The sequence below is a fragment of the Hippopotamus amphibius genome, chromosome 1, assembly GCF_030028045.1.
Source record: "Hippopotamus amphibius kiboko isolate mHipAmp2 chromosome 1, mHipAmp2.hap2, whole genome shotgun sequence".
Classification (NCBI taxonomy): Eukaryota; Metazoa; Chordata; class Mammalia; order Artiodactyla; family Hippopotamidae; genus Hippopotamus; species Hippopotamus amphibius.
The window spans coordinates 26,382,033-26,394,828 of NC_080186.1; the positions used below are offsets into that span (position 1 = coordinate 26,382,033).

At 45.5% G+C, this 12,796-nt stretch overlaps 1 protein-coding gene across 2 annotated transcripts in view; it reads right to left on the minus strand.

The window, feature by feature from the left end:
* Window positions 1-12,796, minus strand: part of CSMD2 (CUB and Sushi multiple domains 2) — a 629,134-nt gene that overhangs the window by 56,570 nt on the left and 559,768 nt on the right. For both annotated transcript variants that reach the window (XM_057744228.1, XM_057744218.1), the window contains exons 49-53: window positions 10,747-10,935; window positions 5,063-5,248; window positions 4,030-4,224; window positions 2,114-2,287; window positions 395-568 (exon numbers count right to left, since the gene is read on the minus strand). In XM_057744228.1, coding sequence (XP_057600211.1) covers window positions 395-568; window positions 2,114-2,287; window positions 4,030-4,224; window positions 5,063-5,248; window positions 10,747-10,935 — 918 coding nt within the window. The remainder of the gene's footprint in view (window positions 1-394; window positions 569-2,113; window positions 2,288-4,029; window positions 4,225-5,062; window positions 5,249-10,746; window positions 10,936-12,796) is intronic.

The window sequence follows — 12,796 nt, forward strand, 5'->3', positions numbered from 1 at the left end:
GGGAAATTAATATCAAACTTACAGAATTTCTGAGAAATAATAAAACTAATTTTTATAATCTGTGGGATATGATTAGAGCAGTGATCAGAAGAAATTTTATAGCTTTAAACATTTATATCCATAACAATAAAAACAAAGACTGAAAGTAAATGAACTAAATTCCTAATTTAAAAGCAAGAAAGTGAACAAAAGAGTTAATCACAAGGAAGAAAATAATAAAGGTGAAAGCAATAATTAATGATGCAGAAAACTGAAAACAACAGATGCAATTATTGTCTTTGGAAAACATTAACAAAACATACAAAAACGTCTAGCTAACCTAATCAAGACAGCACAAGAGAAAGTCCATGTTGCCCCTGAGCCCGTGACTAGGGAGAGTGGGTACCATACTTACGCACACAGAAAGGGGTCTTGCCCGACCAGTGATGATCCTGCTGACAGATGCGCACGGACATGCCGATCAGGCGGAAGCCGGCATTGCACTGATACACCACGCTGCCCCGGTAGTTGTAGTTCTCGCCGTTGATGTGCCCGTTGACAATGGGCTCAGGGGTCCCACAGTGTCCGGCTTTGGAAGAGAGAGTAAATTGAAGAGGAGCTTATAGAAAATGAGGTGGGGCTTGGTCAGGGGAGGGGGAGACAGGGACGGTGGGGAAAAGGACCACCCATCGTTTTTCCCACCTCCCCCGGACTGCAGCATCCAGGAGGGACTTCAGGGATCCTAGCTGTGATAGAAATGGTTGTTGAAGGCTTGGCAACCCCAGATCCCAAGGTTGCATTCCAAACGGTACCCATGTCTGAGCTTTAGTGTCTGTGTTTGAACATGGGTGAGAAATGATCACTGTTACTGCTGTGCCTCTGGGATCCTCCCCATCTTTTTCTAATCAACCAGCATTTCCAAAGCATCAACTGCAGGGAGGGCAGCGTGGTCTACACTAAGGCAGTCAAAGCCTGGTTGTAAATGAATTTATTTACAAAACAGGAACAGACTTACAGGCTGAGAGAACAAACTTATGGTTACCAGGGGGGAAGAATGGTGGTGAGGAGGGATAGCTAGGGAGTTTGGGATTGACATGTACACACTGCTAGATTTTAAATGTATAACCAACAAGGAGCTACTGTATAGCACAGGGAACTCTGCTCAACATTATGTAACAACCTAAATGCGAAAAGAATTTGAAAAAGAATAAGAAAAAAAGTCTGGTTGTGTTGAAAGTAACCATGTAAGAACAGATGACAGCTAAATTCATCCTTCCTTCCTGAGTGACAAGGAACACAGATAATATAAACCTACGTGAGTTGTTTTTACTAAATGGGGTTTGGGTAGAGTGTATTCCTAGCGTTTCCACTAGCATTTTTTGGCTCTGTGTGGAAATAACTCATGACTGTGTCTCTAACAGAGGCCTGAGACAGGGGGAGGGTAGCACTGTTCACTCCGGAACAGACCGTCCAGTCTATGCTGTTGGGTCTGTGTAGCTGGGCTCCTCCTTCAGACTTGAGGGAGTTCAAGAAAGGAGCGAGAGAAGAGAGAGCTTTCGCGTCTTAGCTTCAGGCAGTGAATGGATTAACCATGGGGGAAATGATAACTTTGTCTTTGTAAGCCAGGTTGGTTTCTATGCTTTTGTCACACGTTGACATATATTTGCCATAAAACAAGCTAATGACAAAAATATTTATATATTATATAATATAGTACCTATAATATTATATATTTGTAAAATATATACAAGTGTAAAATTTGCTAATATATAACATAAATGGTATATTAGATGTGGTGCAGTAATGTCTCTGTAAGTGTCTCCGGAGGTGGAGACTGGGGCTTCACCCATCACACAAGGGCCAAGAAGAAGGGGGTGTCTTTTTGATCAGAATGAGAGCCCCTCAACGTTTTGTCTCATCAGACTTGAAGTGCTTCTCATTCTTTTGGGTGCTCCAAGGGAAGCTAGTTCAGGGGTTTGGTTATGGTAGATGCCCAATAGCTAGAGTTTGGATTAAGCATTTTATGACAGTAGGTAAAATAGTACTCTTCAAAGATTGGGATCCAGCTTTGGAAAGATCTAACCTGTCCTAAGGAGGGGGACGTGGACAGGATAGGCCTGGGGAGGTCACTTACCAAGGCAGTGGACTTCGGAGCCACTCCAGAGCCCGTTGGCCATGCACTCCCGCACCCTGGAGCCCACCAGCGTGTACCCGGAGTTGCAGGAGAAGATGGCCGTCGCCCCGTAGACAGACAGGGTGCCGATGCGGTGCCCATTGGGTGGGACGGGGAGCTCTCCACAGGAGATGACTGCAGAGACCACAAGACGCTCAGGAAGCCAGCCCCGAGCCATGGGACCCAGGCTGCTTCTGATCAGCAAGAATAATAACGGATAGAAGATCTGTTTAACCTACTCTAATGGGACCCGTGGCCAGAATATGGGTCACCACCATGACTGTTGTGCTGTTACAGCGGACCCATGCGTCTCCACTGGAGGTGTCGCTAGGAGCATGCAAGAAATTTTAAAATATCCAGGCTGTGTTCTGGACCCATGACTCACAGTCTCTGGAGATAGGGCCCAAGCATGTGCATTAAAAAAACAAAAAATAGAAAAACCTCAACTGGTTTGGATGTGCACCCTGGTTAGGAACCACCGCAGAGACGGCCTCTCTGTGGTGTGCTCCTCGGTGTCCAGGTCAGACACCACCGGGCACTCTCCTTGTCCTCTCTGCTGCCAAGCACAGCGGCAGCCTCCCAATCCTTCTCCAGAGAGCACTGCAGATGGCCACTGGCTGCCCTGAGACGTGGAGAGGTGAGCGCCTTCACTGGAAGGAAGCTGCTCCACGCTCATGACTTCTACTCTGTCACATACATGGTTACACTGTTGCATCCGGACTTGGATGAACAAAAGCAGCAGTATCTTGGGTCATTGGTGTTGGGAAGATACCACTCCTTCCACCCAGTCTCAAATGCCCCCTGCACACTGACAAGTCATCTCCTTCTGTCCCTTCATAAACACGTACTTCCTCTATCACATCCTTACTGATTGAGCAAATAGCATCAGTACATCCCTACTGGGTGGATACTGGGCTGACCCACTCAGACTCCCCTTTGGGACTGAAGGACTTCTTTCCCAAGCTGTTGGCAAATAACCCCTTGCTGCAAACCCTCTTAAGATTGCCTTGGTTAAAGAGTCCTCCGATCTAAGGTCATGCTCTCTTCCAGGGGCAGGCTGTACCCAGTCTTTGGTCAGTGTGGATGTATAAAGGCTCCCTGCCCTAACTTGTGACAATTGTGAAGGGCCATCCAGATTCAGAGTTCTTTGCAGGGTCACCTGAGGCCTTCTCTGATACCGCATCAGAGATCGCCTTCTGCATCTTCCCAGTCCTACTTCCTCTCCTCCCCTCCCTCTCCATCCCATCCTCTCCCCAACTCTCCCCTCCCTTTCCCCTTCCCCTCTCCTCCTCCCTTCCCCTTCCCTTCCCCAGGTGGTGATCCCAAGAGCACTCCCTAACAAACTTTCATCTCAGAGGTGCTTCCCAGGGACCCTGACCTTTGAAACTGTCTTAAAGAACCAAAGGAAAATAATTCATAACGGAGAAGGAGAGGCAGGCACACTTCGGTGGCCTGTCCCTTGTGCTGTATTCTTTCCTCCCATACACACTCCCATTTATAGGGCTTATCACACTTTGTTATCCTTGCTTCTTTATTTGTCTGCCTCTCCAGTAGACTCTAAGCTCCTTGTGGGCAGGATCCACAACTTTTCTCCTCATACCTCTACAATACCTGGCATGAAGGTTTAATAAATGAAGTAGTGGATGCTCATCTGGACAGAGGCAGCTTTTTAATAAGATGACAAGGTGCTGAGAAGTGCTTCCTTAAAGGAGAAGGCCTCTCCCCAGCTCCTGGTTCTAGGTAAGTGTTCAAAAAGAGGTTCACTGCAATCCCTGGCTATACCCCTCTTCTCCGCCTCCCCAGTTCAGCCCATGTATGGGATGGTTCAGGTTGGAGGCACTGTGCCAAACTTGCCCACCCTTCCCTCCTGGGCTTACTTTGGCAGGTGGGCGTAGAGTTGCCGAGGCTCCACTTGCCATTGGCCTGACAGCGGATGACCCTTTGTCCGGTGTAGTAGTAGCCAGGGTCACAGACGAGCATCAGCTGGGCTTGGAACTGGTACTGGGTCTCAAAGATGAGCCTCCATCGGCCGTGTTCCACACTGATGCTGCTGATGTCGGGACAGGTCACGGCTGGGGAGGTAAGAAGCAGAGAGGGGGATTAACCAATTATGAAAGACACTGGTAAGAGCCCAGAGCTGGGGACTGGGAGACTGTAATACAGTAATGGTGCATCCAAGAGCCTTCAGTCTCCAGGCTGGTGTGGTCAATGAGGGAAGTGAGCTGTGTGGGGAATGAGGCAAACCGGGGTGGGGTGGGGGGGGTGGAGGGCAGATTTGACAAACTAAGAAAAAAAGGGGGAGGTAGCGTTCAGTTGGTGTTGATTGTTGGATATGAGACTGCAAATTCCAATAGGTCAGATCTGCCTTTTTCAAGAGAAGCTAGAAGTACGAATTTTTATGTAAATTTTTCTGATTTTAAAATGTTGGGAAGAAATTCAAAAATTTTTAATAAAGCGCTGCGTAGGCCAAAGAACCAAACCAAAACCAAAACACAAAACCTTGTATCTTCAGACTAGATATAACCCATTAGGCTGCCAGTGTATGACTTTGGCATTAAAACTGAAGTGTACCTCTGTCATTTTAGAGTTTTGTGAGCAAAGGACATTCATGCCAACTTTCTGATAGTTCTTCCATCTAAAAGGAAGTGGACCAGTCATTCCCACCTTCTGTGATGGTTTATGGAAACATCTCAGGGAACAATGATCCATCAATGCTTTGAAGCAATTTCAAATGGGAACCCAAGTTGGTAGACAGCAGTACCCACTTGTTTCAGCTCTCTGAGTCCCCAACCTCCACAGGCATGTTTTTTTTTTTCCCATTACTGGGTTTTCAGCTCACTCCTTGCAGGAATCTTTTCAGTTGCTCACCCAGCCCCTCGACACACCTGCCTCCTCTACCCAAGGACTCACGGACACACTGTGGGGGGACATTGCGGTTGCTCCAAAGGCCTGTCTCCAGACACTCTGCTGTGGCCTCAGCGCCTGCCTGGAGGTGGTAGCCTTCACTGCAGCTGTACACAGCCTTGGTGCCCACTGTGTACTCTTTGCCAAACACCATTCCATTCTTGGGGGCCTCAGGAAGCCCACAGGAAAGAGCTAGCGGAGGAAAAAAATGTCATGAGCATGTCTGCGTCAGTATGGTGTTCTGAGGACATATTTTTATCTTTCCTCTCCCCTGAGGCCCTAATAAAAAGTATAGTAAAGACTAATAAAAGGGAAACCCTCATAATAAAAAAGAAAATGGGAAGATCATCAGCAGAGGAGCTGAAAAAAAAATTTGGAAGATGAAATGTAGATAGAAGTGTGTTGATGGATTAAATGGGGTCAAGAAGCTGTAGCACAAAATACATGGGAGGGAGCTATGGGATGAGACCAGTTCTCTGTCCCTTCCCACAAATACAGTGTAGAGGCATTCAGGCAGCTATTCTCCAAACTAAATAGAGATGGTTTTCTTACCCACTTAAGGGGAAAAAGAAAGAAAGAAAAGAACTCCCTTGAGAGAATTAGGGATGCTCAGGTAGGAGTAGGCATCCCAGAGTAAAGCTCTCTTACTCCTTTGATACAAGGGCTCTCAGCCTAAAGACTGCCCCTCTGTCTGCTTATCTCTGCCACATACTCAGCTCAACTTCTTATTCATGGGAGAGACCTAGTGGGTAACGATAGCTTCATATAATAACAACAAAGGTAACCCACATCTGATACCTGGAAAAATCAATCTAGCCTTTACTTTAAAATATGAACAATCAAAGACCAATATACAAATGAAGAAAACCAGCAGCATGAAAGAGATAAACAAAGATAAGATTAAAAATAGAAAGAAAAGTCTCCTTTAGGAAACAGAGCTAACTCAGGTAACAGAAGACATATAATCTTTAAACTTCTGATCCTGAGAAAGTCGAGGTGACATATAATAAAATGAGAACAGAAGGCTTTGAAAAGAGAACAACAAAAAGTGAACACGCAAGTACTCTTTTAAGTTGAAAATATGATCACCAAAATAAGCACGAAAGAGAAGGGCGGGAAATTGTAGACAAAGATATGGCTCCCTTCCATATCAGCAAACAAAGGATGTTGCAGCCATCAGCCACTATAGCCACCCCCAACGATGAGCTCGGAGGGAACTCAGGATGGAGACCAATAGGCTGCCCCTCAGCCACTGCAGCCACCCCCAACAGGGCACGCTGAGGGGATTCAGGATGGGAAAGAACAGGACACTGGCCCTAGACAGCTAAGGTGCATATCAAAGGAATTATTTCAATGAGCTCTGACGTTTGCATCTTCCCATACCTAGAAAAGCACTAAATTCATTAACCTGAGATGTCGTCTGATTTTCTTTAATTAACAGTAATCTTCTGATGTTCCGATTACCTGTGTTTTTTTGCGAAAACTCCTATATATCCTGGCTGTCTTCTAAGCCTGAGTCTGCCGAATAAAACATAATTCTCAACTTTTAGGCTGTGAAGTAAAATTCATATTTTATGGCGAGACAAGAAAAACTTAAAATATTTTTTCTGCCCTTTGGCTTCCTCTCTCCACCCTAGTGTGCACTGTGTATCTGCATTATGAATTGACCAAACCTCCCTCATTGTCAGAAATACCTGCTTAATCACAAAGAGCAACATTCTCCCAGCATCAACAAGACAACCCCTTAAAAAATAACATTCCTTCTTGATCTTGTAAGGGGCCACGATGATGTTTAGATCTGGATTGTGTAAACTGTCAATAATGCATCATTTAACGTAGAGCCCTCTGTTTCAAAAAACTTATATGACTGTGACTTCTAAAGGGTGGAACAGTTCTTAGAGCTTTCTGAGATGCTGTTCCTGGGTCATAATCCTCAAATTTGGCTCGAATAAAATTTCCCACTTCTTTCATAGATTGATTAATTTTTGTCAACAAGGTTGTGCATTTTGTTTTCAGTCGACAGTTTTGGTGCCTGATGAAGGGATCTAGAGCAGACTTCTCTCTGTCACGTGAACTCTACGAGGATCTGGAGTCTGCACCAGCAGAAGCCACCTGGGCCCATCCACCTCCTTGGAGAATCCATACAAATTTGGGTGAATCTCTCCTGGTTCTTGGATCTCCTGATTATTGGTTGAGGATTCTGAGTTTTATTTGGTGGCGTCTAACAGGCATCTGACTCCCCAGTTGAAAGATACTAGGGGAGCCCACTTGAAAGACACTGGGATTTGCTCAGTTGAAACATACTGAGCGGTCTGGGCTGAGTAGTTAGGTAGGAGGCTGACCTGAAGTTTTTTCCTCAAATCAGCTACCTTAACAAGAATTTGTTGGGATAAAAGTGAAAGTATTACACAAGAGCTTTCAGCTCCAAAGAAGGGACATCTTCTCCCAGGGGGCAATCTCTTTCTCAGGCAATTGAGAAACCTGCAGCAGTGGTGGAGGTAAGTTCTCATATCGTGCAGCTGTGCCTATAGGGAAACCCACTCATTTTTATTTCAAAAAACTTACTCCACCGGGGACACAAATAAGAATTGGCCATTCTGAGGCAGGTGATAGATGGGCCCCAGTTTGAACAGCTGGAGTTTCTCCCCTGTGGACAGATACTCCAAAATAGCAGGAGGGAGGATAAGCTAAGCCCTGCCCAGATAAGAGATAAAAGACTGCATATTATTCTCGAGGTCAAGGAGACCTTCCTGACTACACGTGAGCCAAAAGGCTCCTTGGAGGTCAAAGGGAGGGGGTGTCACCTCATAGTAAATGATGTCAACCTACCCATAGGCCTCTTCACTAGAATCCATCTTGGCTAAGAGATGCACACACACACACCGGAGGACCCTGAGATAAACCAAATATGGACTCAGAATCAGGCTAAGCTATATGACTGGCCAAAGGAAACCCAGAAGAGATGATGCATATAAGTGATTCAAACTACCATGAAGGCATGACTCTCTCTGAGCCTGCCTGTGTCTATCCACACATATTATTTTTCCTCCTAATAAACACTTTACTTGTTTCACTACTTTCTGTGTCTATGTGGAAATTCACTTCTACACAGATGACAGGCCAGGGCCTTGTCACTGGCCACTGGTCCGTGGTGGTCTAGTGGCTAGGACTCAGCGCTCTCACTGCCGAGGCCTGACTTCAATTCCTGGCCAGGAATCAAAATCCTGCTTCAAGACGCTGCAGGCTGAGGCCACCTGAGATCAATTCCATGCCTGAGCACCCACAGGGGTCTTATACTGCTGGAGGGAGAACCTAAGACAAGTAAGAGGAGCTGAAACAACTCTAGGGTAAAAACCGCGAGGAGTTAAACTCACACGCAGCGTGCTGGCCCACCACACAGCTTCACTAGTAAATTTTATCCCTGACAAATTCAACTTTAAAATGGAAAATAGAGTGGGACAAAGCTGCTGAGTGGTTAAGGCAATGGACTGCTAAAATGGGAAATGGAGTCTCTCAAACAGAAAAATGAGGGGCACCAGAAAGCCAGATTCATGTCTTATACTTGCAAGTGCCTAATTAATTGGGAAAATTATACTAAAGGAGATCTCAACCTCAAATGGCGAATATGGAGCTCTTTCATCGCACATGCAGTTAAAGAAAAAAAAAAAGCCAGCTTGATAAAATACTTAACTCTGTGTGAGTTACATCCTGCCTCTCGCTCCCTAACCTTATTTACAACTTGGAAGCTGCATTTTACGGCTATTGTAACAAAATCATTCCTATAGTTTGTTTTGCATTTCAGAAAGGAGGTCCCCAGCCGACAAACCATAGACAAACAGACAATCAACAAACTGCCAGACCCCAGTCATCGGGTGGCCTGATGCCAGCTATGACTGTTTTGAAATAATGCAAAGGAAAAAAAGAATAATGAAAAGGAAAAAGAATGCAAGACCTCCACCTACTTGATCCTTATCACAGACCCCAGACTGCAAGCCCCCATGTATAAAATCTTCCCCGACTCCCAAGGCGGGGGGTGGGGGGGTGGGTCACAGTTCTTGAGGCGCTAGCCTGCTGTGTCTTCCCTTTGCCTGGCAAAGAAAAATAAAGCCATCTCTCTCTTCCTCCAAATCTCTGTCTCCGTATTTCTATCAGGCCTCGGTGCACAGAGTGGCCGTTATTACGGTAACAGTTCCAATTGGAGCTTTGGGGAAAAGACTTGTCTGTATCAATACAGTTAGAGAAATGGAAACTGAAGCCAAAAGACATTTGCAATTTGTAGACAGTCAGTTCTCTGTGACCGTTGCTTAGAACATCAAATAGAATATCAACAATGCACTGCTTCTGTTCTTTGAGAAAGCTCAGGCAGAGGCCAGAGAAGGTTGTGAGGGTCAGAGATGACAGATGTCATTAAAAATTACATCACCGTGTTGGGAACCAAAACACAAGAACATCAACCTCAAGTGATTTCCTGTTTTTGTCTATATAATTGGCAAATTTTTTTCTTTCTTTTAAAAAATGCAGTACATAATTTTGAGAATGTGGCAGGAAAGACACCATGCTGGTGCTGGAAGTGTAAGTGAAGACAAACTTTCCAGATGGCAATGAGTATCAAAAGCTGTAGACTTCATATAGGTATGATTCAATAATCTCATTTCTGAGATTTTATTTTAAGGAGATAAATATGGATGTTCCCAAAGATGGAATTATAAGGATTTTAACAGCCACATTGTTTACAGTAGCAAAAAATACAGAAAGTCAAATGACTGACAACAGGATGCTACCTGAATAAATGACAGTTTTTCTATAATGCTACACACCATTGCAAATATTGATGACAAAGTGTAATTAATCATGATAGATGCTAACAAAATATGAAGAGCTTTGCATGCCAATAATGCCATTTTTATAAACAATATATGAAAGACCAAAGGAGACGTTAACAGTGGTGATTTCAGTTGATGGGGTTATAGGTCATTTTCGCTTTTTTCTTCTGCATTATCTACAGGTTTTCTTTCTTCTTCAGATTTCTAGTCTGAATGTACATCACTTTCAGGAAAAAAAATCCCATAAATGATCAAAAGCAGTGCATGCAGACCGCCTGGTATATATCACATGCTTGATCGCTGATGACTGAAAAGGTGATGGTCACTGCTCCTCCTGGTTCCCTCTGCCCCGTGCCTCCTCCCACCTGACCTAGCGCTCAGCCAGCCCCAATTGCTTTGCATATTTTGTGATCTCTCTTAGAGTCTGTGGTTCTGCAAATGCTTTTACTGTTGCCTAGGATGTTTTCCTTGCCAATGCCTGGCCCTCAACTTCCCCTGCTCTATAAGCCCAAGCAACCCCTCTTCTGGGAACCCCCTAGCTGTCCAGGAGCAGGTAGGTTCCCTCTTACCCCTGGGCTCCCACAACACTGTTGGCACTCCTGATATAGCACTTCCTTTCTCTGTCATTTTGCATTTTTGTGCCTGTATATCCACCTCCCTCTCTGCTCTGAAAACACCGAGGCTGTGTTTTACGCACCTGTAAATCCCCAGGGCTTCAGATATGCAATCTCAGTATGTGTTTGCTGAAAGAATGAATTAATTCTCCATGAGGAAGCCCACATTTGGAAGCGATTGGTCGTGGACAAGCCCAAGTTGTGGGTAGGACCCAAGCCACCTGTTGTCACCTCTTTCCCACCTGCTTCTCACCTTGACAGAGAGGAATGGCCTCGCTCCACAGGTGGTAGCCCTGGGGGTGCCGGGTGCAAATGGCCATGCTGTGTCCCACCAAGCGGTAGCCAGGGTTGCAGCCAAAGTGGATGGAGCCTCCAGGCTGGGTGCTGGTCTGGCCCAGAAGGAAGCCATGGAGTGGAGCCCTGGGCAGGCTGCAGTAGGGAGCTGGACAACAAGATGAGGGTCACCACGCACAGTGAGGAGACAGAGGTGGTCCCTCATGCAGGCCCCGCCCCCTTGCTTTTCCCCCTCTTTCCCTATCTTCGCCTCTACCAGATCCACTGCTAGTTAGGAAGTGGATACTGAAAAACAGCCAGTTTAGGAAGGCCAAAGGAAAGAAAAGGAAAGGAAAGGAAAGGAAAGGGAAGAGAAAGGAACGATAAGAAAATAAAAAAAGGAAAGGAAAGAGAAGAAAAAAGAAGGAAAAAACAGCTCCATGAAGCACTGGGTCCCGTTTCCACCTGGAGGCAGCACTAGTTGAGCAGCTAAGTTCAGGCTCTCGAATCCCACCAGGAAATAGAACCCAGTGGGGATGGTTCCAGAAGGGGCCAGGCCTCTGGAGTCAGGGCTGCGCTCAAGTTCCGTTTCTGACCTTTCCACAGTTCTGTGATTTAGGACAAATCATTTAGACTCCACTTTCCTCACCTGTATGTTGGGATTGGCAATGCCTCCCTCACAGGTTTTGGGACAATTTAAATGGGATTGTATCTGTAAAGTCCCCAGCCTAGCACAGGGCACTCAGTGCTCAGGAAATGGTCTCTGTCCCACTTTCTGTTGTGTAGGGGGAGGGAGGAGAGGGAGCTGTGGCAGCCCAGGACATCAAAGCCACAGTCCTAATTCCCCCTCAACATCTGGCTTCAACTTATTTCATTCATTTATTCAACAGACAGATATTGAGTGTCTACCATATGTCACATGCTGTTCTAAGTGCTGGGAATACAACAGTGAAGAGAATAGACAAAAATCCCAGCCACAGAGAACTTGCAATAATAACCTCTGCCAGGGATCCTCGGGGGAAGTTCTGTGAGGCCAGGAAAGAGGGATGACCAAAGGGGCACAGGGAGCAAGGCTGTTCATCTCCTCCAAGAGTCCCTGGCATGGAATACAGTAGGATGAAGATGCCAGGACCCTTCTTGCATCCTCCCCATGGTATGGTCCCCTGGCCTCTTACGTGATCACATCCCTCTGCTGCTGAAACTGATGTTCTAAATACCTCCCTTCCAAGCCAAGCATGCTTGCTTGCTTCTGCTTTGCCACCTGTGTCCTGTTTACGTGGTATCTACAAGTCTACCTCAGTCAAGAACAAGAATCTCAGTTATAAAATATGCTTATTCACAGTGATAGAAGCACGTGCAAATTACATGGCTCCTGTATTTCCATTAAGGACTCATTGTTTCACCATGTAATTAATCTACTTTCTATGTGGCGTATGTATTGTAATTATAACTGACTCATTACCCACAAACATGTGATTAATCTTCAGAAACATCAAGGGAAGGGCAACTCCTTAGCGGCTTTTAGTTCAGCCTTTAGCAACCAGCATAGTGAAATGCTACCAAATTGCTTTATTTCTCTTTTGTGTTAGCGGCTGCTAGGAACTCAGCCTGAACCTCCCAGACAGGTAGCATAAGGTTTCTTTTTCATCATGAGGAAACCAAGGTCTGAAGAGGTTGAGTGACTTTATTTTATTTTTTTTAATTAATTAATTATTTAAATTTATTAAAAAAAATGTTTTTTTGCAGCACAGCACGTGGGATCTCAGTTCCCCGACCAGGGATTGAACCCGTGTCCCCTGGAGTGGAAGCACGGAGTCTTAACCATTGGACCACTGGGGAAGTCCTGAGTGACTTGTTTAACAATCACTCAGCTAGTTGGTGACAGAGCTGATTGTCTACCCTGGGGGGGTGGGGTGTGTGTGTGTGTGTGAAGCTACCCTCCCTCTTGTGTGGTGGGGGGAAGGAATTTGGGGCCCACTTTGCAGAGGAAATAGACTCTGAGATAGTAAAACTCCTGCTTCTCCCAGGCT